Source organism: Eubalaena glacialis, chromosome 1, assembly GCF_028564815.1.
Source record: "Eubalaena glacialis isolate mEubGla1 chromosome 1, mEubGla1.1.hap2.+ XY, whole genome shotgun sequence".
NCBI classification, from domain to species: domain Eukaryota; kingdom Metazoa; phylum Chordata; class Mammalia; order Artiodactyla; family Balaenidae; genus Eubalaena; species Eubalaena glacialis.
In genome coordinates this window covers 240,194,360-240,218,584 of record NC_083716.1, presented here as the reverse complement: position 1 = coordinate 240,218,584, position 24,225 = coordinate 240,194,360, and the positions used below count along the sequence as shown (strand labels likewise).

At 50.8% G+C, this 24,225-nt stretch overlaps 3 protein-coding genes across 17 annotated transcripts in view; 2 read left to right on the top strand and 1 right to left on the bottom strand.

The window, feature by feature from the left end:
* The window catches only part of PASK (PAS domain containing serine/threonine kinase), a 40,243-nt gene extending 31,240 nt beyond the window's left edge, over positions 1–9,003 (top strand). For 3 of the 6 annotated variants that reach the window (XM_061189284.1, XM_061189293.1, XM_061189274.1), the window contains exons 15-18: positions 3,345–3,544; positions 6,203–6,336; positions 7,927–8,073; positions 8,663–9,003. In XM_061189284.1, coding sequence (XP_061045267.1) covers positions 3,345–3,544; positions 6,203–6,336; positions 7,927–8,073; positions 8,663–8,772 — 591 coding nt within the window. In that variant the 3' untranslated portion in view covers positions 8,773–9,003. Of the gene's footprint in view, positions 1–3,344; positions 3,545–3,850; positions 4,198–6,039; positions 6,337–6,519; positions 6,745–7,926; positions 8,074–8,662 lie in introns of those variants that run through there. The other 3 variants (XM_061189303.1, XM_061189323.1, XM_061189313.1) reach the window with 3 other exon arrangements.
* A 2,791-nt stretch (positions 9,004–11,794) lies between these two features.
* MTERF4 (mitochondrial transcription termination factor 4) lies at positions 11,795–23,947 on the top strand. 4 transcript variants are annotated; one of them, XM_061189237.1, is made up of 5 exons: positions 11,795–11,856; positions 13,026–13,509; positions 15,196–15,380; positions 16,047–16,446; positions 23,651–23,946. In XM_061189237.1, exons 1-4 carry the CDS (start codon positions 11,836–11,838, stop codon positions 16,404–16,406), a joined length of 1,050 nt encoding a protein of 349 aa, XP_061045220.1. In that variant the 5' UTR covers positions 11,795–11,835; the 3' UTR covers positions 16,407–16,446; positions 23,651–23,946. The 4 variants fall into 4 exon arrangements, with proteins under 4 accessions (XP_061045220.1, XP_061045237.1, XP_061045230.1 ...); XM_061189254.1 differs by lacking the exon at positions 23,651–23,946 and adding an exon at positions 19,952–22,783; XM_061189247.1 differs by lacking the exon at positions 23,651–23,946 and adding an exon at positions 19,948–19,962.
* SNED1 (sushi, nidogen and EGF like domains 1) overlaps positions 18,653–24,225 on the bottom strand; it is an 88,143-nt gene continuing 82,570 nt past the window's right edge. For 6 of the 7 annotated variants that reach the window (XM_061189157.1, XM_061189170.1, XM_061189180.1 and 3 more), the window contains 3 exons: positions 23,230–23,308; positions 22,297–22,334; positions 18,653–20,518 (listed from right to left, as the gene is read on the bottom strand). In XM_061189157.1, the coding sequence (XP_061045140.1) occupies positions 22,323–22,334; positions 23,230–23,308 (91 nt within the window). In that variant the 3' untranslated portion in view covers positions 18,653–20,518; positions 22,297–22,322. Of the gene's footprint in view, positions 20,519–22,121; positions 22,335–23,229; positions 23,309–24,225 lie in introns of all 7 variants that reach the window. The other variant, XR_009700805.1, reaches the window with a different exon arrangement.

The following is a 24,225-nucleotide window of genomic DNA, read 5'->3' as shown; positions in this document are numbered from 1 at the left end:
TGATAGCAGACGTGGGTTTGATGATTCAAGTTTACTTATATCCCTACAATAGCCACACCAATCTCAAAAATGGACCAACAAAGCTACCAGACTGGGTTTTGAGATTGTGCATTTGATCTGAATCCTTGTTCACCAATGGGAAATCATTGCTCATTTGTACAGAGAGATCATTCTAGTGCCAGCATCGTGAGGCTGTTGGGATTAAATCAGAGAGTGCCTCTAAGGCCCTTGTGCAGCACACACGAGTCCCGCACACAGGAAGTGCTTAATAAACGTAGCTGTCCAGTTAATTAGTCCACAAAGCTTGCGGTTCTGGCAATCTCATTTTACAGTGAGTATTTGTCTTGATCTCTTTTGTGTCTATCTGTGTATTGATGTTAGTCCACTTGTTAGTTTTTGGAATGAGAGCGTGACCAGCGAAGTGGAAAGGTGTCCTATGAGAGAGAGAAATTGGGTGGCAGGGTGGGGAGGGGGAGACAGCAATTCCTGTTTTAGTTTTAATATCGTGGTAGTTCCATTCCAGACGATTCCTAGCTCCCCGGAAAAGATGGAGAGATACCTGGGAGGGGGCTGTGACCAATTCACAGATTTGCTCTTCGTTTCCTGGAGTTGACTTGATTTCTAATGACCGCTTCCGTGAATTGACATTTCTTCCTCAAAGCTATAAGCTCCCAGAAGTTATTGGATTTGTGAAATTAAATTTCTGAGGCACCTACTTGTAAGTTTCGGTCATCATCGTTCTGCCCAAAGAATGTCACCTCTCCCCCCTTGCTACTTTGGAAGGTTATTTACGCATCTACTTTACTTCATGGCAAAGATTTGTTTCTGAAATCTTCATGGCAAACAGAGTGTCAGTATGACATAACATTAGGAGTCACTTATCAATAGCTGCTACCTAACCGTTGTTAATTTGGGGCTACTGATACAGGTAATTCTAGTGTTCAATACTTTTTAACTTTTGCAAGACGTATCTATAGCCCCTTTGTAAATCTATATACATAATAAGTGTTGTTATATGTAAACATGGGTCCGCAACTCTACAGAGCTATATTATTACATATAAACGTATGTCTGTACAGCGCCAGGTATTAGTGTATCGCCTCTCAGCTCCGGGTCTGTGGATCTGCTTGGTGAACTGCTCTCCTGTGCAGCTGGGGTCCTGGGGGGGGCGCTGCAGGAAGAGCAGCTACTCCCGTTCAGGTTCTTTACCCCTTTGTAGTTCATACACCTTGATGAAGCCTTCCATGTTCAGATTAACGTGTGGTTTCTGTTTCCCAACTGGAGCCTAATATGTACATGTGCATGTGTGTATGTATATGTATGTACATATACATGTAAAAGTGTATATATATATATATATATGTGTGAATGTATAAGTATAGACATGCACGTGTATGTATGCACACGTGTGTATGTGTGTACACGTGCACATGCATGCTTCTTTATATAAATGCAGGTATGTATATGTTTGCATGCATGTGTATGTAAATATACATTCATTTATTTATTTAAAGTTAATTAATTCAGCTTAGTTTGTCTGCCATGAACTATTGTTTCTGACTCAAAGATATTCATCTGTAAATATAAAATTGTCTCTAATGATGTAAATGACTGACTACATCCATGAAATCACTATGTTTTTAATTAATTAATTTATTTATTTTAAATTTTTGGCTGCGTTGGGTCTTGGTTGCTGCGCGCAGGCTTTCTCTAGTTGCGGCGAGCGGGGGCTGCTCTTTGTTGCGGTGCGTGGGCTTCTCATTGCGGTGGCTTCTCGTTGCAGAGCATGGGCTCTAGGCGCGCGGGCTTCAGGAGTTGTGGCACATGGGCTGAGTAGTTGTGGCGCACGGGCTTAGTTGCTCCGCAGCACGTGGGATCTCCCCGGACCAGGGCTTGAACCCGTGTCCCCTGCATTGGCAGGCGGATTCTTAACCATTGCGCCACCAGGGAAGTCCCGAAATCACTATGTTTTTGTTTTTTAAAATTTATTTATTTATTTTTATTTTTGGCTGTGTTGGATCTTTGTTGCTGTGCGTGGGCTTTCTCCAGTTGCGGCGAGCCAGGCTACTCTTTGTTGCAGTGACAGGCTTCTCTTTGTGGTGGCTTCTCTTGTTGCGGAGCACGGGCTCTAGGCACGTGGGCTTCAGTAGTTGTGGCGCACAGGCTTAGTTGCTCCGTGGCATGTGGGATCTTCCCAGACCAGGGCTTGAACCCGTGTCTCCTGCATTGGCAGGCAGATTCTTAGCCACTGCACCACCAGGGAAGTCCCCGAAATCACTATGTTGATTGGTACAGTTGGTGTCCAAATTATGAATAGGGTCAGAAATTGTACTAATCTTACTTAAACTTAACTGAGGTGCTACTTTTGTTGATCTCTGTCACCAAATGTGCAGTGCAGGCAGACAGCAGTATATTCTAGTAACTTTACCCTTTCACAGTGGAGACTAATGTACTTGGCTTGTTGAAATGAAGCCCATTTCCTGGGGAGTTACTTTAAATTCACATGGTTGAGAATTCCACACGTGTTGGGGAACGTATGGCTGACACTCAGGGCTGCTTTTTGAGGAGCTGCCAGAGCCTTGAAGTAGGAGTTTGGAGACTTGGCTTCTGTCCCCAGCTCTGCTCCTGAATTGCCGTGTGAACTCTGGGCAGGTCACTGTCCCTCACTGTGAACCAGAGGTGGTGGGGTCAGGCCTTCTCTAGGGCCACCTCCCATGCAACCAGCCCACACTCATTAAGGTGCCCACCATGTGTCTTTGTAGCTTCTGCCGTGGTCTGTCTGTCTTTCCTCCCAAGGTGGTCGTTCTGTGTCTGCTGAGTAGGTTTCGTTGGTAGCACACAGACAGAGAACTTAAAAATCACATATTTATCTGGGGGAGGGAGGAATGGGGGTGTCAGTGAAAGAATACAAAGTTTCAGTTTTGCAGGACGGGTAAGTCCTAGAGGTCTGCTGTACGGCATGGTCCCTATAGCTAACGATGCTGCATGGTATACTTTAAAATTTGCCAAGAGGGTAGACCGTGTCTTAGGTGTCCTTATCACAAAATAATAATAATAATAAATAATGAAATTAAAGAAAAGAATCCTAGATCTGCGTTGCTGCCTTGTGGGCATGATGTGTGCCAGCCACAGTGAGCCTGCTGCCTGGAGTTGCTTTTCCTCTGGCTCAGCCGGGTGCAATCTGCAGCCTCCAGAGTCTTTCCTGTCACCAGTTTGTGATGAGTTAGAGAACTCTTTTTTTCTTTGTTGTTGTTCTTTTCTTTTTTTCTTCTTAATCCTTAATTTAAATTCATGTTCTACTTGAATTGCCTTTTAAAAAGTCCTCTGTGGCCTCCTGATTTCAGCTGGTGTCAGCAGTGGGATACCTGCGCTCCAAGAGCATCATTCATCGGGACATCAAGGACGAGAACATCGTGATCGCTGAGGACTTTACAATCAAGCTCATAGACTTTGGCTCGGCTGCCTACCTGGAGAGGGGCAAGCTGTTCTATACCTTCTGTGGGACAATTGAGTACTGCGCGCCCGAAGTCCTCATGGGAAACCCGTACGTATCGTGGGAGCTGCAGCCTGTTGTCACACCTGCCGTCAGACCTGCGGTTGGTGGGGTTTTAGGGGGAAAAATGGTTTCAGTTTGTGCCTCTTTGACGAGGGTGTTGAGTGATAAAGTATGTTTGGGAAATAAGTGGGCAGGCAGGCAGGAAAAGTAAGGTGGGTCAGGGAAGCTGGGGGATGGAGACAGAGGTTCAGTATATTATTTCCTCAACTTTTATGTTTGGAGTTTCATATAATTAAAAGTTAAGAGAGGGCTTCCCTGGTGGTGCAGTGGTTAAGAATCCACCTGCCAATGCAGGGGACACAGGTTCGAGCCCTGGTCCGGGAAGATCCCACATGCCACGGAGCAACTAAGCCCATGCGCCACAACTACTGAACCTGCGCTCTAGAGCCCACGAGCCACAACTACTGAAGCTCAGGCGCCTAGAGCCTGTGCTCCGCAGCAAGAGAAGCCACCGCAATGAGAAGCCCACGCACCCCAATGAAGAGTAGCCCCAGCTCAACGCAACTAGAGAAAGCCTGAGTGCGGCAATGAAGACCCAACACAGCCAAAGATAAATAAATTTAAAAAAAAAAGAAAAGAAAAGAAAAAAAAGTTAAGAGAAAGATAAAAAGAGTCCCAAAACTTGGGACTCTTCAAATGAATGAAGAGGATTTTTTTTTAGTTGGTTTATTTATTTTGATGACAGAACTAGTAATCTAGTCCAATAATATATTACTGGGCTGGCCATGTAAGAAATCAAGCAACAGAAAAAGTACTAATGCAGAGGGTCCAGGCTGAAGCTGGGTTCACTTCTGGCTGGAGGTGCTGTCGCTGACTGGCCCGGCATGCGTCAGCTCAGGGCGCGCCAAGCCTCCTGCTCTGGCTGAGAGGAGAAGCAGGGGTGCGGGCCACGTTTACATCTCTGCGCCCCAGAAGCCTGTGAGCTGGAGGGGCCCGGCCTGGGCAGGGCCTGGTCTCAGGGAACTCGGGAGAGGAAAGGACACTGGTGTAGCTCAGGTGCTCGTGGGCTTGCATGGAAACAGTGCTCAGTGTTTCCCCTGCGTATGCATGGATTTCTGTTGTCCACATGTAAACGAAGTGTGTCTGTACACATATGAAATGAAATCCAGTCAGATCCGGACCACAGGTATTATCCTGTACCACCTACACGTACTTTGGAGAGGTGTGTTTAGGACGTGTCTCTCCAGGAGGGCTTGTGGTTAGAGGGACAGACGCCAGAGCGTTGCGGGGATCTTCACTGCCCGGTTCTACATCCCGTCCTCAGGGACCCCGCTTTCTCCCTCGTTTTCACGACCTTCTACTCCAGGGGCGACAGATCCGGCCCCCACCTGTTTTCATAACTACAGTCCTGTCGGCTCACGTAGTGTCTGTGGCTGCTTTTGTGCTGCCCTGGTGGACAGAGGCCACGTGGCCCCAGCCTGAAATATTTACTGTTTGACACTTTACAGCAAAAGTTTGCTGACCCCTGTTCTAGTCTATTGGATTTTTCTCTTTAGCCTCCAAAATTCTTGAAATCTCTTTTTCCCAAACATAAATGGCACAAAACAAAGACTGCCAAATCTGATTTTCTGGCTGTAGCATTGTATCATCCCCTCACTTCCCTGAGGTCTGTCCTCGTGGCCACTCCCTTCCTGGCCCCTCTTCTCTCCTGGGGCCCAGCCCCCCGCCCCTACTGCCCACTGGTTTCCCGTCTCCTGATGTCCCCAGCCTCTCTGTGGCCCCCTGGAAGGCAGAGGGCTCTGTCCTGGGCCCTCTTCTCACCAGTTCCTCTCAGCCACCTTGTCTACATTCCTGTTCTGCTGCAAAGATGCTGCTGCCCAAGTCTCTTGGGGCCAGACTGTCCCCCCGCCCGAGCTCCAGACCCGAGGGACCAACCGCGGTGGGCGGCACGGGGGCTGGTGCGTGGGGGCCGTCAGCCTGGCTCCCGTGCCTGCCCAGCAGCGGCCTCACCTCTTCTCCGTGGAACCAAGGTGATATGTATTTTGCTGGTTTGCTGTGAGGATGAGGGTTAAAGCATGTACATGCCTTGCAGAGCGCCAGCATCTCACAGGTGCCCAGGAAGTGGTGGCTGGAATGAGGGTGTTTATAAGCACAGGCGATAACGAAGAGCACCCTGGGGAGCTGCCTCCCTGCAGCCTGCTCCCCCAGCCGGCCGGCTGCCTGCGCTCCCTCTCCCCGTGCCCCTCTCACTTACTCTCCTCTATCCTGCGCCGCTGCCTCGCCTCAGCCTTAAGGATGCTCACCCGTGCCAGTCTCACCTTGAGCATCCTTCACATCTTTATGAAGCTGCCTGTGGCTCCCCAGGGCCCCTAGTGAGCCGAGTTCCCGTGGGCCTGGCGCCTGGCACTCTGCCTGCGCTCCCGGGCCTTCTCTCCACCTCCTCCAGGAAGCCCCCTGGGAGACACTCTGCTCTGCCCCCGTGCCATCTCCTGACTGGCTCTCAGCTGCCTGAGTGGAGCTTTGCTTTTCCTCTCCCTCCGCAGCACGTGGCCGGCGCCCGGCTGGGGGCGGACGTGCCGGCGCTGAGGACGTGGTCGAGGAGTGTGGCGTGTCTCCCTGGAAGCCGCTCTCGGGTGACTTGTGCGGGTGCTGGGCTCACGTGCGGGGACGGCCCAGCGCCCCGAGTGCTTTCTCTCCTTCCTGCAGTTACAAGGGGCCAGAGCTGGAGATGTGGTCGATGGGCGTCGCGCTGTACACGCTGATCTTTGAGGAGAACCCCTTCTGCGAGCTGGAGGAGACCTTGGAGGCTGCGATAAACCCCCCGTACCTGGTGTCGGAAGGTGAGCTCGCGCGGTGGCGGGTGGACGGGCGCCGGCGTTGCACCGGCTTCCCGTCTGCGAGAGCAGCGCACCCGGGTCCGTGCCGATAGCCCAGCTCTCTCCCTTTTCCATTCTTCTTGGACTTTGATCTGAACGTAAGGACGATTTGAATATGACTTTAAAACATCACAACTTTATTTTTAGGAGAGCTTCCCTTTGGACCATAGGGCCCTCTTCTGAAGGATGCGCACACACTAGCAGTCTCTGAGCGTGGCCGTGGCCGTGACTGTAAGGTCACCTGTGGGGGAGGGCAAAGGATGGACTTGACCTCCCGGCCGCTCGTGTGGAACCTGGGGGTTTCTGTCCCACCTCGAGCTCCCGTGAGCTGGCTCCCCCAGGGCCATGAGTGGTGGTTTGTGTCTGCAGTGAGGACCACCTGGCGGTAGGCCTGGAGTGGGACCCTCACGGCCCATACCTGGAGATGCTCCTGGGAGCTGGACCACGGGGTTCTGAGGTCTCTCAGACATTAGTGACATAGTAACATTCTGTGATTGCAGAGTAATCATTCATCGTTACAGGCAGTGAGGAGATAAGTGTCCTCATGAATCAAGTCTGTGCCTTGGGTTCTTTGCTTAGGTTAGAAGCCTGTGTCTCAGTCCACTCGGGCTTCCATGACAGGACACCGCAGACTGGGGGCTTAAAGCACAGACATTTATTTCTCAGTCTGGAGGCTGAGAGCCCGAGATCAAGGTGCTGGCAGATGCGGTTCCTGGTGGGAGCCCTGTTCCTGGCTTGCAGACAGCTGCCTTTTCCTGTGTCCTCACGTGGCAGAGAGAGGGAGAGAGCAGGCCCTCTCGTGTCTCTCCTGATAAGAGCACTGATGCTGTCACGGGGGCCCCTCCTCATGACCTCATCTAGCCCTCGTCACCTCCCAAAGGCCCCACCTCCTAATATCACACTGTGAATCTGGGTAGCGGGGTGCACAGTTCAGTCCAGAGCAGCCTAGAAGAAGATTTGTAGAGCTTTGCTAACGTTCTGGATTCCACGGTACCATGGCTCTTGCAGCTCTGCCCACGGGGGCTGCTCTGCAGGCTCTCTCACTAGGCTCTCAGGATACTCACTTGGGACAGTGAGGCTTGGAGTGGCCCTGGCTGAGGTGACACTAAAAGGAAATGGGACTCAGATCTAGACTCAAGGCTGGGGGCTCTTCTCAGAGCTCGTGCTGCCTTCCTGTGGGGACTGAGCTGGGGCTCCGCTGCCGGCCACCTCCCACCCCTTTCCTGTCACGTGATCCCTGTGTCCACAGCTCTGCACCCCCAGAGTCCCTTAGAGCAGGCCCAGGTTAGGAGCTGCCACACTTGGTGTGGTGAGCAAGGTGGGATCTCGAGCTCCAAGCTTTCCTTTCAGAGGCAACAGACATCTCCCACAGCCCCTCCTGAAGCATAGCTGGGACCCCACATTCCAGAGCGCCCGGAGTGCTGGTTAGAAGTGGGGGTCCAGAGCCACCTCCTGTCCCATGAGACCCAGGACCTGCCGTTGTGCAACGTGCTCCACCTGCCCCCAGCCGGGGCCCTCCGTCAGTCTCCTGGCCACACACCTTTCTGTCCCCAGATCTCATGAACCTCATATCCGGGCTGCTACAGCCTGTCCCTGAGCAGCGCACCACCTTGGAGAAGCTGGTGACAGACCCCTGGGTGACGCAGCCTGTGAACCTGGCTGACTACACCTGGGAGGAGGTGTGTCGACTAAACAAGCCAGGTGAGAGGCGAGGCCCGTGCCCCTCGGGGCTCAGGCGGTTCCCAGGCTGCTTCCTGGGTCTTGGGGGAGAGCGAGGTTCCTTCCTCTGTGCTGCCCTGGACATGAACGTCAGGGCCCAGAGCTGGCTTGTCGCCTGTGAGACTCCAGAGGTCCCTGAACACCACCAGGGGCTTTGGGAGGTGGGTGAGTGCCCATGGGAGCCCCTGACAAGGAGGAACCCGCAGACGGGATTGAGGGCTGCGGCAGAGAGTTTGAGAAGTGCCGCTGGCGGTGGTCTGAGCGGGCCGAAAGGGAGGATAAGGCCCAGACGAGGAGTGTGATGGTCTGGGGGACCCCGGGGTCCCCCAGCTGGGAGCAGCAGCCCCGTGTGTTTGGTCCCCGCTGCTCAGAGTGGGCAGACATTGTTTGTGGCTCTGGATGTAGAATCCCTGCAGCACCACAGCAGGGTCCAGGGAGTCTAGAACATTGCCAGTTGGGTTCTGAAGGGTTCCCCTGATGTCTTTTGCTCCTAAGAATTTCTCCAAAGAGAAGCAAAGTATTTTAGAATCTTGCTGTTGGCAGGTGACACAGTATCTTTTTCTTTCTTTAGAGAGCGGAGTTCTGTCCACTGTCAGTCTGGAGCTGGAGGGCAGGAGCCCAAGTGCAGTGGCTCGGGCCCCGGAGCTGCGCAGGGCTTCATGTGCGAGGGCAGGCCCCTAACCGCCGGGAAACCCAGCTCTCTGCCGCTCTCCTTCACTCAGGAAGTCATGTTATATTCAGGCCCCTTCCATTCAGAGAAAGTAAGTTCTCAAGAATTAGGCCCAGTACACCGTCTAAAACCTCATATGCAAGCTTGATAAATGTTAGAACAAAAGCCAGGGATACTATATTGTTTTAGGGTTATAAAATAGACTTGGAATTCATTTCTTTTCATGGCCTTGAAAAAACATTCTAGTGTTCAATTGAGTTTTGTACTATTTTTTACTATTAAAAGGCTTCTAATTTGTGAAATTCCAAAAGGCATACAAAAGGTTTTTAACCCTCTACTTTTGTACATGTGCCTGTGTTTCTGCTTCCTGACTTGGTATATGCTTGTCTCTTATGCGGAATGTGTAGAACCTGTTCACCAAATGACCAGATTATTTCATTAATTTATTTCCTTGAACGTTTTCCAAATTAAAGCAACTTTGTTAGTAAACAATTACCCTGACTTGGACCATGTGAATTCTTCTACAGTGCTGGTATGGGAAGTACTTCATTTCTTTATTTTTCCGTTTGTGCATCTCCACTTGCCACAGCTAGAGAGAGGTTCAGCCTTGGTCAGTTTGGGGGTCCCTCCTATGGGTGAGCCCAGGGCTCTGCAGCTTGCTTGGTCTAAGGAGACTAGAGGGTGTGGTGTTTCAGGCATTGCCCTTCTCCTTGTGCACAAGCTCACCAGGGCCGGCCCACCATCTGTCTGTGCTCTGCTGTCCACCCACGACACCCTCCCAGCACTCCCCAGCCAGTCCAGGCTCCCTCCGTGACTATGTGGGGGGCGTCCAGCCCCGACTGTCCCTCTCCCACCCCCGTTCAGGCCCCAGGGCAGCTCTCACACACTCAGAAGGCCCCTCCCCTCTAGGCTCCAGTCCATCCCCTTCTGAAACAGAGTCAGCTAGCTCAGGCACAGGAAATCCAGCCTCTATTTTGTATCTGTGTTGGAGGGGAGGGAGTGGTTGGTGTCAGAGAGAAACCTTTCATTTTTCCCCTGCTCAAATAGCAGGAAGAAAACAAAACCAAAACCAAGAACCACCCCCCCCCACCACCACCCCAACCCATGCCTTTTTCCCACGTTATCACTTTCCGCAGGTGCCAAGGCTCCTGCCCGGAGCTCTCGGGAAGATGCTCAGGGGCCAGCCTGCCTCTAGTATGATCCTGTGTTCGGTTTCTAGTGTTCATTTAGGAAGCATGCAACTGTCCTGATATTTTTGGATGCTCCAATGACAGTTAATTTGATTCTCAACTACTGGGATGCAGGATATTGCCTTCCCCTTCCTTTAGGAAGTGCTGCCTGAGTCTCCCTGACGTCTCAAGAGACTGACGAGGGACCTTCCTCCATCCGTCAGGGACAGTAAAGGCAGGGCTTTTAGAAGTGAATTTTTAAAGTGTGTAGTGCATTAGTGACATTTACTCTTCAGAATCAAATGAGTCTCGTGATGTTCAAAGAACTCTTGAAGAGTGGGGAAAAAAACACAAATGTTTTCCTATGTAGTTTTTATGATGCTTATAACACAAAAGTTACAGAATGTTTTTTCAGACAGGTGTGCAATGGGCCGAGAATGCAAAGTTCTAGGTCTCCAAGAACTGTTACTTCTCTACAAGAAAAAATAATTAAAACTCATCTGATTTGATGGCAGCAGAAAGTCTGAATACTTTGAGAGTGCTCTCTGCAGAAAGAGTCCAGATAGAAAAGTTTACAGCCTCCCTCTTCTTTGGCATAATCCTTCTGTAAAAAGGTTTTTAGCATCCAGTCTGGTGCCTGGCCCAGAGCTCTATAAATTGTATCCATGCAAGAATCAAGTCCTTTTTCTCAGTTCGGAAACAAGTAGATAAAACAAGAAGAAATGTTTATACACTAAGGCTTGGGCTTACAATTGGTGGAATTTAGGCAGCTGAGAAAGCACACCCTTTTATTCTTTTTCACCACTATCCCCTTTGGAAAGATGCTTAGTCTCTATACCTGAACTGTTACAGGCCTATGTCCAAAATTTAAGAATGAATGCAAATTAGGCTGAAACATCACTGGATTTCATCCCAAGAGGAAACGAGACCTCTAAGCTGGGAGGACCCCTGCACCCCCTTTTTTTTAAACTGTAAAGACTTCTGGAGTTCCATTGGATAGTTTACACCTCTAGAATATGTGTGTGTGTGTGTGTATGTGTGTGTGTGGGAGGGTGTTTATAATTATAATTGGAGCTCAAAAGAAGTAAGGGTGTTTGCCAAATAAGGATTGGTTGGGGTCTGAAATGGTTGCATGGTTATAAGGGGAGACCTTGAGACCAGAAGGTTGCAGCTGGCAGGTGCTCTTCTGAATAGGCTGGGGGTGTCCCTGGGTCTGGAACAGTTCAAAGCTCACGTTCTCAGCGGTGCAGAGAGTGGCTGAGACCAGGTCCTCCATGGCCGCCAGACTCCATTTTGCATGCCTGAACCGATCGCTCCACTACCATTTCAACTTGTCACTAATATTCATATTGAATGCAGATTCCACACCAAATAACTTTATCTGGGACCGGCTCCCTTTTACTCAGACCGCCCGGTCTCTACCTCAACGTGAACCTGCTTTGGGAAGGACCCTGCTTTCTCCGGGGAGGTTACTGCTGGACCGCGGGGCGGTGGCCGGTTTGAGCGAGGTTATGGTTTCCTCTCACCTCCACTCTTAAGAGGTATTTTAAGGTAATGAGAAGCGAACGTATGGGGAAGGAGCTGTTCATTTGTTGCGCTGGCCGAGAGCTCTAGAAAGCGGAAACCCGGGCAGCGTAGGCACCAAGCAGAGAAGCCGCGGTCTCCGCGCCCACGGTGCCGTCGGGCGGCAAGCGGCGGGCGGCGCCAGGCCCCAGAAACGGACCCAGCGCCGGACACCTGCGGGCAAGGGCTGGGCGGAACTGCTTCCCGCGCCTTCGCGCTGGCGAGGGGGAGGGTGGAAGCGACGGACCCGGAGGGCGGAAGCGGAGGACCCGGAGGGCGGAAGCGGCGGACCCGGGAGACGGCTGCTTCCGGCGTCAGCGGCGCTGTCGCTGCCTCCGTGCGATGGCTGCGTTGAGTCGGCAGGTGAGGGGGAACCGCTAGCAGGGGCTCCTGGCGGGTCGTAGAGGCCGGCGCACGCCGACCTGGTGCCGCACCCTGATCTGCGGTGCTCTCCGCTCCGTCAGTGCGGCTTTATCCCACTTTCCCCCCGCCGGTGCTGGGTCGACCCCGCGAGTGGACCCCAGACGGGGCGAGAGAGGGAGGCGGGAGCAGCGAGCGGGTGGACTTGACTGGCTGGCGGGGGCGCGGCGGCCGAGGGCGCAGGGGAGGCTTTGGGACGGGCCGTGAAGGGCGGTTGAGTGCCTGGGGATGTGGGCCTCGTTCGTTAAGCGCCAACCTGAACCCTGGAGAGTTCTGAAGTCAACGGGAATTCTGTGTAGTTTGCCTGCAGGCTACCAGGATTTCTTTTGTGGAATGAATATAAGTAGTGAATCTGGAGACTTGTGTGAGGTCCAGATTTTTCAGGTGTGGGTACCAACTTGGACCCCCAGAGTTGGCACGGAAATTACGTTAAGTTAAAGACATTTGAGATTCAGCAGCTACAGAAAGAAGCCTTCTTGGAGCGGCCCTTATCGCGCTAAAAGCAGAACCTTCTGGGAGCGAGGGCGCCACAGATCCTTTCTCCTGGGGAGCTTTACGGCCATGAAGGAAAAAAGAGAGGGAAGACCACGTGTATCTACATAAACAAACACTATCACAGACTTCCTGGGCTCCCATTTGTTCGCCTAGGAGCCCACCACCCCTTTGCTCAAGTTAGCCCCTAACTCTAGACGTTTAGGGAGCCAGCGCTTGTAGCCACCATATGCATATAAGTAAACTTTTTTTCTTCTGCCTGTTAATCTTTCAGTTAAATTTGCAGGCCCCCCCCAGGCACTGAAAAGGTGGAGGAAACCTGCCCCCCCCCATACTTCACCTGGTGGCCTGGAAACAGTTCTCCCCTGTCCCTCCTTGTCCCTGGCTCCTCAGTTACAGCAGCAATAGCTCATCTCTGTGCTCCTGCAGTTCTCTGTTCTCTGTACGCGAACGTCCTTCTCGGTAGGCTTTTTAAGTTCAGGTATGACTTTGCAGGTTGCTTATAAAAACTTATGTTTGCGTAGGACCAAGGCACTAAATACCCTGGCTCAAAATTCCCGAGGTGTCCATGACGTGGGAGTGGTGAGGAATGAATTCCTTTTGGGGGCTGTGTCTTGCAGGTCTCGGCTTGGCATCACCTGATCCCCCTCACCTGGTCCCTTATTGCTAGGCAGACTGCTCAGCTTGGAGAACAGAAGAGGACGGCTGCTTTTTCGCTGCGTAAACTGACAACGGTCTCCAGCGGGGGGGGCCTCGGGGAGTCACCCTTTGTTGAACCCCAGAAGTGCACGCAAGAACCAGAGCACAGGACGGGGCTGACTCAGTGCCTCCTTGAGAAGCAGAGGATGGCTGTGGAACGAGGGAAGATCGTCAGTTCCCTCCTGGACATGGGTTTCAGTGATGTCCATGTTAACGAACTGCTCAGTATACAGCCAGCTACCCACCCTCAGCAGTTGCTGGACATCATTTCAGAATTAATACTCCTGGGTCTGAATCCAGAGCCTGTGTGTGTGGCCTTCAAGAAAAGTCCTCAGTTACTGAAACTGCCTGTCATGCAAATGAAGAAGCGCTCCAGTTACCTGCGAAAGCTGGGGCTTGGAGAAGGTATGAGAAGGTGTAGCTTTTATGTATAGTGCTGAGGAGTCAGAGATGGGGAACGAATAGCCTGGTGAGGTGGATTCGGGGCGGTTTCTGGGGGAAAGGCCCTTGAGAGGAGTGTGGGATTTGGCTTGGGGGTGAGGAAGCAGAATGAACTCTGCAGAGGGCGTCGCAGGAGGAGGGGGACGGAGTGACCGACCCAGGCGCGTGTCTGGCGTGTTCACTGTAGGGGCTCTGGCATCTAGAACGGCGCTGGGCACGTGGTGTTGGTTTATGTGCATGTATGTGCCCTTTGATGCTCAAGCTGACTTGGGGTGGGCTTAGTGCTTTGTGTCTGTGTGATGGGAAGCCAGAGAGACTTACAGAGTTCCCTGTAGAGGCTTGGATTCCAGTCAGCTGTCTCGATTTACTGTGGAATGTGAGATCTGCCCAGATCCCTGGGACACGGGTGGAGTGAAGGCAAAAGGAGCCACCATCCCCACCCCCACAGGATTCGCGCCCCGGGAGCCCTAGAAGTTCACTGGATCTCTTTACGGGCCTTCTGTGGGGGTTGGGTTGGGGGGCCCGTGAGTGTCTCCTAGGACCCCTGCCCGCTTTGACCAGAGGAATGCCAGTCTAGTGTATTCTTGACTCTTGCTGGTAAAATATTGTCGGGGGTAGGGGAGGGGGAGAAAAGGTGTGGGAATTCAGATTTCAGAGGATCTTTACGGCCTCCGTCTCTAGAAGATGAGCAAAAGATAGTGGTGTGTGTTTCTCTTAACAGATTACCTATTGCAGTATAATCTAAAAAGCTAAACTTAGCCCCTTACGTGCAGTGGTTATATCAATAAATTAACAAGCTCAGCGTGGCCTTAAGTTGCAAAGATGAAGACTAAATTCCTGAAATTCATTCCTGACACGTTTTATCAAGACACTGACTGATTCTCCTGTTAGGAAGATTTTAATTAACAGTTTAAATAAGTGGTTCTAAGTTTCTAGGTACTAAACTTTACTCAGTTACCTGTAGGAAGACCATATGCCCTGATTTGCCTGGGAGAGTCTCAGTTTATACGTTATCCTAATGCAGTTACTAATAGGGACTCTGTCACTCAGAGGCGCCTTAGTGTGGATAAAATATATGGTCACCCACTAACCAGGAGATCATCAGTCTCTGTGGTTGTGCCTCATGATTCTTGTTACTATTACATTAATTATTATTGCGGAACACCTTTTCATTGAGTTCAGGCTCCTAGGTCTTAAGAATGTTGGTTGTGAATATTTCAAGGACTATTTTATTACAGAAGGAAACACGAACCCAAAGCCCTGACATGGGGGAAGCTACTATCCCATCTTACTGTCTGAGCTTTCCAGTAAATCCCTGTGAAAGTCTTTTCTAGGTGAGAAGGGCAAGAGGAGACCTAGAATATGAAGTAGGTGCCTTTCAGCTGTGAGGCCAGAAAGAGGCCTCTTGATACCAGGAGGGAGGGTTGGGGAGTCTGAGAAGTGAGAGGGAGTCAGTGGGGAGACGCGTCATTCCGGCCCATCCCGTTTCCACGACGCTTCTGGGAAGACGTGTCTGAAGCTGGCCCTCCTTCTGTGGAGGAGAGGATCCTTGTTTGTTTTTTAAATTCTGGCTTGAATTGGGTGTGGTTGGCCACTTGGGCTTCTGGAATATTCTAAAATTACGTACTTGCCCTTTTTTATGTTCTTCAGGGAAATTAAAGAGGGTGCTTTACTGTTGCCCTGAAATTTTCACCATGCGTCAGCGGGACATTGAGATCATCGTCGGGGTTCTCAAGGAGAAGTGCCTTTTCACGGTAAAGCAAGTCACCGAGATTTTGCACAGATGCCCCTGTGTTCTTCGGGAGGACCCTGGTGAACTGGAATACAAATTCCAGGTGAGAATGACTGATGGCGTAATTAGTAACAGCAAGTTTTCGAGTGTAGTCAGGGTTAGCTGACTTGCCGGGGCGAGTGGATGAGGTGAAAGGCTTAGACCCTCTTTGCTTGCACCAGCCAAAGAGAGTTCGGTTTTGGTTCTTTCACTTCTTTACTACAGGTAAAACCTCTTTTGCAACTTTTCTGCCATTAATAACGGATGACCCAGGCCTATTCTTAGAATCCTAATGAGGCCTTTGCTTAGAATACTTAATTTAAAAATAGCTAGAACCTTCCTATCTTTAGAACCTATTTTGCATGTTGATCTTAGAAACGTAATTGTGAAGGGTGTCCTAAGTTTTTGGTAACAATTATGACGGCTTAGGTCAAATCCTAGATGTTTTCTGAATTTTTTGCCTATTTTTTCCATACTCATAGTTTTCCTTACCCCATGAAGAAAAATAGAACTTAATTTCTCCCTGTTGCCCTTTATTTTCTGCTGCATTTTTCTCGATATGAATTTGAAAATGCTTCGAAAGCCATCGTGCAGGTGTCGGGATCATAGTGTTCTGCCGTCGCTAGTGAGGCAGGTCTCTCCGAGTGCTTTTGGACAGTTCAGTTAACTGTGCCTTAGGAGCCTACAAAGCTTTCTGCGGCTGCGCTTCCTAACCACGCTATGTCTCCAGTATGCCTATTTCAGGATGGGGATTAACCATGTGGATGTGGTGAAGACCGACTTCCTGCAGTACTCCATGACCAAGACCAAGGAGAGGCACGTGTTCCTGGAGCGCCTGGGCCGGTACCAGACCCCCGACAAGAAGGGGCAGACGCTGGTCCCCAACCCTTTACTCAAGGACATCCTCAGGGTGTCAGAAGCTGAGTTTCTGGCCAAGACAGCCTGTTCTTCAGCTGAGGAGTTTGAGGTTTTTAAGAAACTCTTGGCCCGGGAGGAGGAGGAGTCTGAGGGCCGTATGGCTGACGACGAAAGTCTGGAGGAGGAGGAGGAGGAGGAGGAGCCGGAGGAAGGGGAGGAGCGGGAGCCGTGATGGACGGACTGGAGTGAAAAGAGCCCAGCGAGATCAAAGGGTATTTTAATTTTCTCAGAGCTTTTGGGAACTTCACTTGGATCTTCTCAGGTTATTTTTCATTCTCAAACTAGTCTTTTGATGAAAAATTAATTGGAAATCACCTGAGAAGTAGACTAAGAAGCAGATGTACTGGTTTGATCTGCTGTCAGGTCCTGGGGGGAGGGCCCTGCTCCGTCCTGAATAGAAGGCTGACTTTGCGCCTCTAAGGTCGGGGGGCTCAACACCGCGACATTTGGTCTTACTTTTTCTCTCCCATCTGTGTTGGTGACAGTCCCGTGACAGTGGGGGATGTTTCTTCTGGTTCAGGAGTCATTTTACATCCTTCTCGTGACAAAGAGTTCCGAGAAGACAGTGAGCTTTTAGTACATCACAGCACTTTATTTTATGAAAACAAGGAGCAGGTTTTCCACAAAAATACTGAGGTTTTTAGTTCAAAAATATCTTATTGTTTCGTAATTGCAGTCATTGTACAGCAGAGTAAAAGGAGGTTGATTAGTGATGTATGGTTTTGTTCTGCACAGCTTCTTACCGCCAGCCCCGCGTGGGGGCACTTTGTGCCTCTTTGAGAAGAGCGGGCCCTGACCCTGACCGCTGGCGGAGTTTGCCTTCACGCCAGCTCAGGCCCAGGGGCTTGCGTCCAGGCCTGACGTCTCTGGCGTCCGTGGAGTTCTGACCTGGAGCCAGGGCCGCAGGTCTGGGCTTGGTTTCATTTCAGGGAGCTCTCCGTGACACCAGAGGTGGTGGAAGGCCCCTTGGGGAGGCCAGTGGGTCTGAGGAGCGACTTGAAGAGTTGGGGTTGGGGAATGGACTTGGATGTAAGCCAGGGGTCATCTCTGAGGTAGAGGTACAGCCCTGATGGCGTGAGCTCTGTGAGGGGTGGGAAGATGGGTGATTCCTAGAAGGTTCTGGAGATTCCTTTCTTGGGGGGAGCTGGCACAGGATTGATGCTGCAGAAGACATTTTTGGTGATGTGCCCCAAACTCAAGTCTTTACAGCATTTTAACAGCTCCACGTGAGACTCCCGGCGCTTGGCCTCGTTTTTCTCGCAGAGACCACGTAAGTCCTGTCAGGTAGCGGTTCTCACCTGGGGGTGATCTTGACACCAGGGAACACCTAGCAACATCTGGGGACATTTCCCATCGGGTTGTTAGGACCAGGAGGGTGTGCAGTTGGGGTCTAGTGGGGTCTAGTGGGTCGAGGCCCGGGCGGCTGCTAAACATCCTGCAGTCACAGGACAGGCCCACGACAGGGTGAGCCAGCCCAAAGATCAGCAGTGCCAAGGCTCGGACGCTGCTCTAAGGCCTCATTTAGCAAAATGCGACTGTGCTGATTCGTGAGGGCCTAAGATTTTAAATGGGCTTACATTTGTTTCTCTTTTATTTAAAAGTAAAGTAAATAGCCGATTTTTTAAGAGAGTTCCTTTCTCCTCTGTACTGGGATGCTGTTGGTAGATTTGAGCTGTGTTTTATTGTGGGTAGATTGGAGCTGCATTTACTGAGGTGTAGATGCTTTTGCTTTCTCCAGGCTCATATTCGAGCATGACAGCAAAGAGAAAGACATTTTTTTTGCAAAAGAACAGTAGCTCAGTGAGTCCCTCCACACGTGAGTCCGACATCGGTGGCAGTCGTTGGCCAGTGGCAGGAGTTCCAGCCCAGGGAAGGTGCTGGAGGTTGGCTGACACCGGGTGGAGCCCTTGCCTGTTGGGGTGGCTGGTGGGTGAGCAGCAGGGTGCCACGTAGCGTTCCTCATTTGCACCCCTGTCGGTCCTCGTGCGACGGGAAAAGGGAAGTTTTGTCTTTACTGTCTTTCTTGGCCGTGGGCAGAATTATTTGAAAGTACAGAGGTTTCATTTTCCATTTCCTCGTGTGTTCTGTGGCCTCCGGGTGGCGGCACCGTCCTGGGGACCTAGGGTGCTGCTCTTGTGCTCCCCAGGCGGGACTAACAGGATCTTAAATCTAAGCTCGGTGACGTGGTTAGTTGATCCAAGTTTTGATTAGCACAAGGCTGACTCGGCAACTCAGGATTGCTCCTTTCATTTTGACACAGAAATGTGTATGCCCCTGACAATTTTTTGATTCCATTTTTGCTAATTTTTTGGGGTGGACCTTGAGTAACTCCAAGGAAGACGTTAGAGTTTTAAGAAGGAGCCGTGTGGAAAAAAGCAGTGGCTCATCTGTAATGTTTCAAGGATGAATTATAATTCCTTTAGCATCAGGAAGTCTTTTACTAGATGTTTAACTTATAAAACATCAAAATGGGTTAATCATAAGAAAACACAGCACCAAGCTCAGGATTCAGTAGACTGTTTCTTGTAGAAACAAGGGCTTCTAAGCTAAAGACTGGAACACGTTACATTTGCCTCGTGGCTGAGGGGCTTGAGGTTATTAACGTGGCAGTAGAGGGTTTCATCTTCTTTGCAGTGATATCACTTGATCTTGCTGTTTGCTTGTGACGCCATAGCTTACACAGTTGCACAGTGACAGGTCCCAGTGCCACAGCACAGTCAGCAGGACGTGTTTATGTATGCGGTTTTCTCGATTCTCCCAGTGTCAGAGCCCCTGGACTGCACTCAGCCGTCTTCTCCAGGTGGGCCTTGGAGACTGGGGACCTTCTGGAGTACAGTAGAGACTTCTCGAAATGACTCTTCCTCCTTGCTGAAAATGACAGAATGCATAATACACAGACATATGCACACAAAACTTTAATAAAAATAAAAGGCCTAAAATATAACTCTGTAAAAAAAATTTTTTTTATGGAAGATGAAAGGAAGAGCCCCTTTCTGTGGCTGTGATGCTGACTCGGGGCAGAGTCAGTGGAAGATGCACGGCGGCTTGAGTTCCAGTTTGGGTCAGCTGCTAAAATGTTCAACACACTAGATGTGGGGTTGGCTTGTCTGGTTTTCACCTCATTTGCAGGGAGAAGCGAGCACTGCTTAGAAGCGTGCTAGAGAGCAGGGGTGGCAGGATGACGTGGCGATCTGTGTGTGAAGGAGCGTGTGGAACATGGTACTTACTTCCTGATAGCCCCACACAGTGTTACTTGAGTCCTGGACTAAGAGAAACCTTCACCAGCATCACATTTAGGCTTGTGGGAGGAGCCCTCGCTGTACTTGGTAGAGGTGCTGCCTTGGCTTTCCAAGTGGGGTTTGAAACCCTTGAGGTTTCCATGAAACCCTTGAGGTCTTTGGTGCCTTGGTGGGACTTGTCATCCAGGGGATAGGCCAAAGCCTATGACCTCAAAGACCAGGGGTTAACCCAGTGTGGCGCATGGGCCAACTTGGCCCTGCCTGTTTTTGTAAATAAAGTTTTATTGGAACCCAGCCACGCCTGGTCAGTCACACGTCTGTTGGCTGCATTTGTGCTACAACTGCAGAGCTGAGTCATTGCCACAGAGACCATAGGGTCCTCAAAGCCAAAAATACTGTCTGACCTTTACAGAAAAGGTTGTAGGTAAAAAGTGTCTAAACTTCGTCTTAGTGTTATCATTTTCTCTCTCAAAGTCAGCTGGTCCATATGATGGAGCACTAGCCTGCGAACGATCAGCATAAATAATCTGCTGGCGGAGGAGAGCCGGGCGAAGCGCTTCCAGTGTGGCCTCATCGCTGCCCCTTCCTCCCAGCCCCACCGTCTCTGCTTTGGAAGCTGTTGATAGCAGTTCCTCCTCAATTTTGTTGCTAGCTCTCAAAGGGAGAATTCTTTCTCTGACCTCGGAATCTGAGAACTGGTTTCTGAAGGTTGCAGAAGCATTCCTGGTGGACAGCCTTGCCATCCAGGGCTGACGTGTGTGCCGTGGGTGCGCATTCACCGTGGCGCAGACCGCCCCCTAGGAGACCGCAGCCTGGGGTATGTCAGATGTGGGTTCTGTCCCGGAGGTCTCCCTGGTTGTGGCTGGGCAAGGAGGTGGCTGGTGCTTGCCTGGCCTGGCCGTCTGTCTTCCAGAGGCCAGAGGAGAGAAGCCTCTCAGGGCACCGACTCCAGCCAGGACCTTGTTTTCAATCCAATTTTAGACCTCGTCTTCCTGGGCTTTAGAAACTCGTGAGGTTGATGGAGCATAACAAGAGCATCCTGATCCTTAGAAGAGAAAACAGACCGGGGCGTGAGGAGGAGGATAGTGGTACCCGTTTCTCTTTACAGCGGCGGCTCCCAGGTTGCTGGTCCTGGAGGACCTGAAGAGCTTGCCACATCTGTGAAGTTTGTTCCCTGTGACATGGCAGTGGGTGCTGGGGGGCAGGCTCGTGGAGGACTGACTATACCCCCCAGTGTTGGGGACATGTGGGTAGCATTGCAGCTTAAATTTGAAATCTGCAGGCTGCAACCCCCTTCATTTGGTGACGCCTTGGATCTTTTCTCTGAAGGCATGGGCTGTCCCTGGTCTCTCTCGACTGAATGAATTCTTGCACTTTGTTCTTGGATGTGTGTGTGTGTGTGTGTGAATGTTTCCTGCTTATTTGTGTTTTCTCCATTGTCTTAAGAATGGGTATCCTAAAAGCCAGTATTTGATAATTTAACAATTGAGGGTTTCTGATTTGTTTTTATAGAAATTGATTCATTGAATGAGGTTAAAAATATATATATTATCTTTCAGATGACTTATTGCAATATAAATGTTTCACACCCCAGTTATATCTGTGGGTGGTGAATTGCTTGCAAGCCTTGGAGTGCATGTTTTGGGTACATGGGGGTTGGGGGGAGTGATGCCTTTGAGTAGGTGGGACCTGAACGCAGAGACTTGACGGGAACTGAACGCCTGCCTGAGGTCACACGTTCTTGCTCACGTGCCGCTGCCCAACCTGTGGGTCCCAGCCTCTGCTTCCCCTGCTTGGTTGGTGAACGTTCTGCTTTAGTGTCAGCCTATACCTGCGAAGCTCTTTTGCTTCTGGTTGTTTATAAAGGTCTCTGAGTAACATTTCTTCTTCATCTCCTCAGCCATATAAAAAAATGTAGCCTGTCTGTGAAGCTGCTTGGTACCCAGGAGTCTCACTCCCCTCCTACACCACCAGGAAGATGGGCTTCTGGGCTCCTTTATGGAGCTCGAGTGGTGAGCTCTCCTGGGTCAGCCAGAATACCTCTTTCATTCCCAGTGCGTCACGTTGATAAGAAATTGTGTCGGGCTGTGGATGGGTCTCTGTGGCTTAGCCTAGGATCTTCCAAATTATCGTGAAGGTTTCCACAGAGTGTGCGTGTGAGGGGGTGGGAGTCACATGGGGCTCACTTGCCACAAGAGGTTGGGAAATGCTGGATTAAACAAGAATAGCGTTGGAAAGTTTTTTTCATTTCAGGGTTTCTGAATGCTTAGGATGCCTGTGTTCATTGGCACTCTCCCAGTGAGAGAGGCTCAGGACTTGCCCAAAGTTATGTGATCAAGGCCGCACACCCTTTCTCAATGGACTTCCATTTACAGGGTCTGGAAAGCACTCCTAGAATTCCTCTGCCTTCTGGCATCCCAGGCCCCTCCCACTGTCCCCCCTCGCCTGCCCTCCCAGCAGCCCGTCAGTCCCACCTCCCTCTGGGTGCAGGTGGTCTTCGGCCTCTCTAAGAGCTCACCCGCCCCCTCCATTGCCATTGCTGATGACCGGGGAAGGGGTTTTCTGCCCATTGAGATAGAGTGGGATGCGATGTATCAGACCAAGTTTATGTCTATTGGGAGGCCTTCCTTAAGTATTATTTTTCTCACCCATTGTAACCCCCTTAGGCAGTTCTGAAACCTTCTGGTCTGAGTTGATGACACAGAGCACAGACTGAGCTTTCTTCTCAGAGCTCCGCAAGGAGACAGCAGCCCTCCCGAGGACCGAGTGCCGGGGGGATGTCCCTCAGCCTTCCCGGCAGCTCTGCTGGCTGTGGGAACGTACCTTAAGATTTCTTCAGTGTAGGACTGTTACTTTGTTTCCTGAAATAATTAGAGAAATGTGGCTTATTAAAAAGAAACTGTGTCCCTGTAACTCTGCAGCTTCCTCGGCCCAGGCTGCCTGCTGTGGTCCTGTCTTGTCTGTAGGTCACATGTGTTCCAGTTTGGGGAGCGTGGTAGTGAGACGCTGACAGAGATGAGCGTTTGAGTCTGTGTGTGCCCACCTGGCTTGGGGTGGGAGTCGTGGAGTGATGAGGAAGGCTGCCTGGCTGGGTGTGAGTCATGGAGAGTGAAAGGGGGTGTGGAGGATGGGCGATGGGAGACAGGTGATGTGCTCGGGTAAGGCAGCAGGGTGGGTTTTTCCTGGACTCAGAAACGCAAGACCCAGTGCGTGTGGTGACTGGTCTATGGAGGATGTGACTGAGGTTTGGACTCTGTTGTCTGTACTCAGGCAGTGCATTATATAATAATTCTGTGACTACCTTGAACCCTTTGGGGAAAGAACCTGGGTGAGAGTGAATAAAAAGTAGATAGAGATTTACTGTATTTATATAATTGGACCTGTCCGTAACACTTCCCAATACTAGTGCCAGATGCTGTGTGAACATGCATAACCAGAGTGACCCCCCAGCACCACCACTCAACCTCCCTCCAGCACCTGCCCTGTGACCTTCCCAGCACCCACCATGTAACCTCCCCAGCACCCACTCTGTGACCCCTACCAGCACCCACCAGGCCCAGCTATACCCATCTGTGTGTGCTCACACGTACACATATGGGCACACAGTTCCTTAAAATAGGTGGGCTGCACATCTTGGCAACCTGGCTCAGCCATGGGCCTGTGGCATCCCACAGCCCCAGTCACCAGGGCCACCCTGGCCCTCTGACCCTGTGGCCACCTGCAGGGCACAGCACGGGCCTCCTCCCTGGGACGCACCTGTCTGGGGTCCTGGTGCGCGTACTCGCAGCTCTCTTTGAAACAGGTGTCTGGATGCACTTTGTAGACTCTTTTATACCTGCATCACAAGAAGGCTCTGTGAAGCCAGAAACTGAGCAGAATGTTGCCCAGCCCCTTCACCGAGGCTGCACGAACCTACAGGTGACTGTACAGGGGTCTGAGGAAGGGCTGTTATTTTCCTAATAACACTTTACCTCCTGTGGATGTATTAAAATGTCCAGCATAAAAATCATGTAATTAAAAAAAATGACTTCATCAAGGTATAATTTACGTAAAATAAGATACACTCATTTTAAGTGTACATTATGATGAGTGTTGACAAAGTGATATATAGTAAGAGATAAAGTGTGCTGGGACTCCCCTGGTGGTTCAGTGGTTAAGAATCTGTCTTGCAATGCAGGGGACGCTGGTTTGATCCCTGGTCGGGGAACTAAGATCCCACATGCCGCAGGGCGACTAAGCCGGCGTGCTGCAACTACTGAGCCCACGTGCTGCAACTACAGAGCCCATGCACTCTGGAGCCCGTGCGCCACGACTGGCGAGCCCATGTGCCGCCAGTAATGAATGAGCCCATGCACCGCAACTAGAAAAAAGCCTATGCACTGCAGTGAAGAGCCTGCACGCTGCAACGAAAGATCCCGAGTGCCCCAACTAAGACCCAACGCAGCCAATAAATAAATAAATAAATAAATATTTTTTAAAAACTGTGCCATTTCAAAGACATGTCTTGCTTGAGGCAGGCTACTTGGCTCCAAAGCCTTGAGAGAATGTGACTGCACTCTTATGGGCAGTTGATGGAGAAGTTTGAGAAGCCTTGGAGATGCAGGCATTAGATGCGGGCGGTGTGGAACAGGAGACCTGACGCCTAGCCCTGCCTCCCACGTATTAACTAGTGTACTCTGAGTACGTCTCTGGAACTGAACCCTCCGTTTCATATGAAATGGGAATTGCTTACACTGCCTTTGTCACATGTTT